Here is a 4,134-nt window from a genome sequence, read left to right as displayed (position 1 = left end):
GTGGGCTATAAAGTGGGCGTGGCAAACTTTTTTTTGGGTCAATCAATAGGTATTGATGAGAACAATACATTTCACTTACAATTTTTATTCTAGTATCAAAACTGTAGGAGTTTTGGGCGGTTTGTGGGCGTTAGAGTGGGCGTGGCACGCCAAATCTCAATAGCCTAGCTCTCATAGTTTCCGAGATCTCAGCGTTCATCCGGACAGACAGACGGACAGACGGACATGGCTAGATCGACTCGGCTAGTGATCCTGATCAAGAATATATATACTTTATGGGGTCGGAAACGCTTCCTTCTGCCTGTTACATACTTTCCGACGAATCTAGTATACCCTTTTACTCTACGATTAAGGGGTATAAACATTGAGAGTGTTTAAATTTAAAAAAAAGCACGGTCATAACTTACTCTCCAGTTCTTCTCCGAGGGAAATACCGCCACGATTTGGTCCACAATATCAGCAAAATCTATAGTTTTAAGCGTCTGCTTCCTAGCTGAGATGTCCTCTATATTGATATTAATTACCTGGTCTCTTTAATCTGTCGTTAAGGTGTTCTTTAGGTTGTATTGCTCGAGGAGAAACCTTCCCCGTGGATACCCCTTCAAAATGTCTGCAACCTGTTAGAAACAATAACAAGACAGGTCGACAATTAAAAAGCCCAAGATTAAACGCTACAAGATCTGAAAGGATTTCACCTGTAGGTTACGACCACAGACATATATACTTTCCATCACGTCACAGTTTGAAAAAAATCCTGGTCAAAGTATAAATTAGCTCAGTTGTTATAAGGACTTCGGCCAATACTTTCTTTAAACTGTGGTGTGATGGGTCTGATTTGGGTCGTAAAATGCTTTAAGATTATGTAGCGTATAATTTTGTTCAAAAGTAGCTAGGCAATGGGGTTCTCTTGGTCTTGTTCCTCACCTGAGTCTTCCCCAAAATTCTATTAAAAGAAATGTTAGAAAGCAATATTAAAAACTCTTTTTTTCATACATACCTGTGATTTTGGCAGCCTAACACTTTGTACCGAAACTCAGCTCGAATACCTATATTGCCAATGGCATCCCTTATGTCGTCCGTGGTCAAAAATTTGAGAGACTTAAAGGACACACCTTTACCTTCCAAAAAATTGATTAACAAAAAATGAATTTAAAAACAAGGAAGAACGCTATAGTCGAGTACCTCGACTATCAGATACCCGTTACTCAGCTAAAAGGACCAAAGGAAAATGGAGATATGCAGCAAAGCGAGGTTGAAATGCGCCACCTACCGGCGGTAGACAGATTTAAGCGTTGTGGGCGTTAGAGTGGGCGTGGCAAAGTTTTTTTTGGATCAATCGATAGGTATTGACAAGACCTATACATTTCAGTTAAAATTTTGTATCTAGCATGAATATTGTGGGCGCCACAGGCTTGGGCGGTTTGTGGGCGTTAGAGTGGGCGTGGCATATTCGCGTGACAAACCTGCGCTGCGCTCAAGCCTACGGAATCTAAATCTGAATTCCCATTTCTCTATCTTTGATATTTTCCGAGATATCTGCGTTCATATTTACGATTTTTTGAAGTTTGTGGGCGGTTTGTGGGCGTTCAAGTGGGCGTGGTAAACTTTTTATACTTTATTCTTTATTCTAGCATGAAAACTGTAGGAGCCTCAGTTTTGGGCGGTTTGTGGGCGTTAGAGTGGGCGTGGCACTCTGCTGAAACAAACTTGCGCTGCGTAAGAAGCTCAGGAATCTGCACGCCTAATCTCAATAGCCTAGCTCTTATAGTTTCCAAGATCTCAGCGTTCATCCGGACGGACAGACAGACGGACAGACGGACAGACGGACAGACGGACAGACGGACATGGCTAGATCGACTCGGCTAGTGATCCTGATCAAGAATATATATACTTTATGGGGTCGGAAACGCTTCCTTTTGCCTGTTACATACTTTCCGACGAATCTAGTATACCCTTTTACTCTACGAGTAACGGGTATAAAAAGAGAAACTTACAACTTAACTCTTCAAAAACTTCGGGCAAGCCAAAGGAGACGAGCAAACTTTGCAGCTGGAGCTCGTCGTTCTCGTCCATCTTTTATATCTGTAATGGAATGTTGTTAGACTTTTATAAATTCGAATTTATGTGCAAATATAATAATTTTTCGCATTTTCGATTTTATTGAAAGTTTTTTTTAGGTACACTGGTCGGCATAAGTATTATGACAAAACAAAAGTTAAATATACTCATAATTTGAACTTACTCCTTGTAAACTTTTGGCATCAATTGAAAGGTAATTTAAATGCCGTTTGAGTGGTACAATACATTTCTTAACCAATTCAGTATTTATTGAAAAGGACGAATTTGAGTAAATCTACTTTTAAATCTACTTCTTAAACTTTTTTCCTAGACTTGAAAAATTTTATTTGTTGATGCAAAAAGATTCTTCAAGCAAAAATAATAGTAACTGCAAAAAAAATTTTCAAAAATAATTTTGCTTATATTTTTTATGATTTTTTGAAGGTGACAATGACAAAAAATTAAAATTAAAAAATCGAAAGCACGAAAAATTATTTTTTGCGAATTCCGTTAGGTTTGTAAAAGAACGGCACATATACAAATATAAACCGAATTCGCTCTTAGAAGAATGTTGGGTCAGTATTAACTCAAAGAAGAGAAAAATCACGTGAAAGAACAAAAAATATAATAAAGATGTAGGTGAAACGACTGCGACGCAACAGAGCAGAATGCAACGGCAGCAAAGCGTCCTTTTAGCGCCTTTTTAGTGTTTTCCTTCTCGAGCATTCTACTCCTTTTATCCAGTTTGCGCGGCTTTTCACTTAATTTCCTTTCATATTCTTCATTTCTTTCGCGTATTTTTTATCCACTTCATGTTTGTTACACAACCGCATGTCTTTTTTGTTTTTAAATGTAATGCTCTTTTAAGCTTTTATTTCGTTAAATGTGCTGTCTAAATTATCACGAAATAATAACGCGCACAACAAAGAAGAAACTCAAAAAGGAAAAATGCGACAAAAAAAACGTGGACTTGCACATTAGGGTGGTCCCAAAAATGAAAAGTGGCTCGGATCATTTTACATGGTAGATCAAGGTCTGTAAAAAATGTAATCAAAAGTAAAAAAAATTTTCTTGAGGTTTAGACCTTGCGTCCTCAAAGTTTGCTTTGAAATTACTCATACGACATGTGTTCCAGCCAGAACTATATTCGAAAAAATCGATTTCCCACCCCCAACTTTGTCAACATTCTAAACTCAGTCAATATTAGTAAAAAATTGACAATTCCGAAATGTTTTTGGTTGGACACCTAAAATCCGAATTTGACACAACGGATTTACCATCTAAGAGATGCGTATTATCTAGTGTCCTCTATAGGACTAGATTTTCCGGAAAAACATTTTTACAAAGCGCCACAGATGTAACACAAATACTAGTTACCATTTGGAGTCAGAGGGGAATTCTATTCCGGCCTCACCATCATATTATTAAATCCATATCGCGGCTTCACAAAGATATTATTAGCCTAAAAAAAATGTTAATTAAAAAGCAGAGATACACCGAAACAGGGAAAGCCCTATTAGAATCATGATAAATGAACGCTTTAATATCAACCATGCCATGGCATCTTCATCTGCTTTGTCGGAAGAAAGTGATGGCAATGTAACTGATGGCAATTTTTAAATCATAAATAAACATGACATAATACGTCACTCGACCGTATATATTCCGTTAATGACTTAGGCGTTCTTCTGGACCCAAAACTTAAATTTGACTGCCACATAATGTCCACTGTCAACAAGGCCATGAGTGTTCTTGGGTTTATAAAGCGTTGGTCAAAAGAATTTGATGACCCTTATACAACCAAATTATTATTTACCTCCCTTGTCCGTCCTATTTTGGAATATTGTTCTTCGGTTTGGAGTCCACAATATCAAGTGCACATTGACCGTATTGAGTCGGTACAAAAAAAATTTCTTCTTTTTGCCCTTCGTAGTTTGAACTGGGATCAAAACGTAAGGCTACCTTCCTATCAGAGTAGATTACTATTGCTTAATTTACCTACACTTGTAAATCGTAGAACAATGCTTGGTACTATTTTTATGCAAAATCTTATTAGAGGTGATATTGATTCTGTAG

General features: G+C 37.5%; 1 protein-coding gene across 1 annotated transcript; it reads right to left on the bottom strand.

Annotated features, from left to right (window-relative positions):
- Positions 1-527: 527 nt before the first annotated feature.
- On the bottom strand, positions 528-2,073 carry LOC119559168. Its single transcript, XM_037872229.1, has 4 exons — positions 1,995-2,073; positions 998-1,118; positions 925-943; positions 528-617 (listed from the first exon to the last, which is right to left on the bottom strand). The coding sequence occupies exons 1-4, from the start codon at positions 2,071-2,073 to the stop codon at positions 534-536; spliced, it is 303 nt and encodes a 100-aa protein (XP_037728157.1). The 3' UTR covers positions 528-533.
- Positions 2,074-4,134: the final 2,061 nt, after the last annotated feature.

Source organism: Drosophila subpulchrella, unplaced genomic scaffold (genome assembly GCF_014743375.2).
Source record: "Drosophila subpulchrella strain 33 F10 #4 breed RU33 unplaced genomic scaffold, RU_Dsub_v1.1 Primary Assembly Seq18, whole genome shotgun sequence".
Classification (NCBI taxonomy): Eukaryota; Metazoa; Arthropoda; class Insecta; order Diptera; family Drosophilidae; genus Drosophila; species Drosophila subpulchrella.
This window is presented reverse-complemented; position numbering and strand designations above follow the sequence as displayed.

What these genes read in the sequence shown, in the direction of transcription:
- LOC119559168 (XM_037872229.1), bottom strand. Translation starts at nt 2,073, where the DNA reads ATGGACGAGAACGACGAGCTCCAGCTGCAAAGTTTGCTCGTCTCCTTT. An exon ending in AGTTTTTGAAGAGTTAAGTT is followed by an intron (nt 1,119 to 1,994) that starts GTAAGTTTCTCT and finishes ATTTTTTGGAAG; the next exon opens with GTAAAGGTGTGTCCTTTAAG.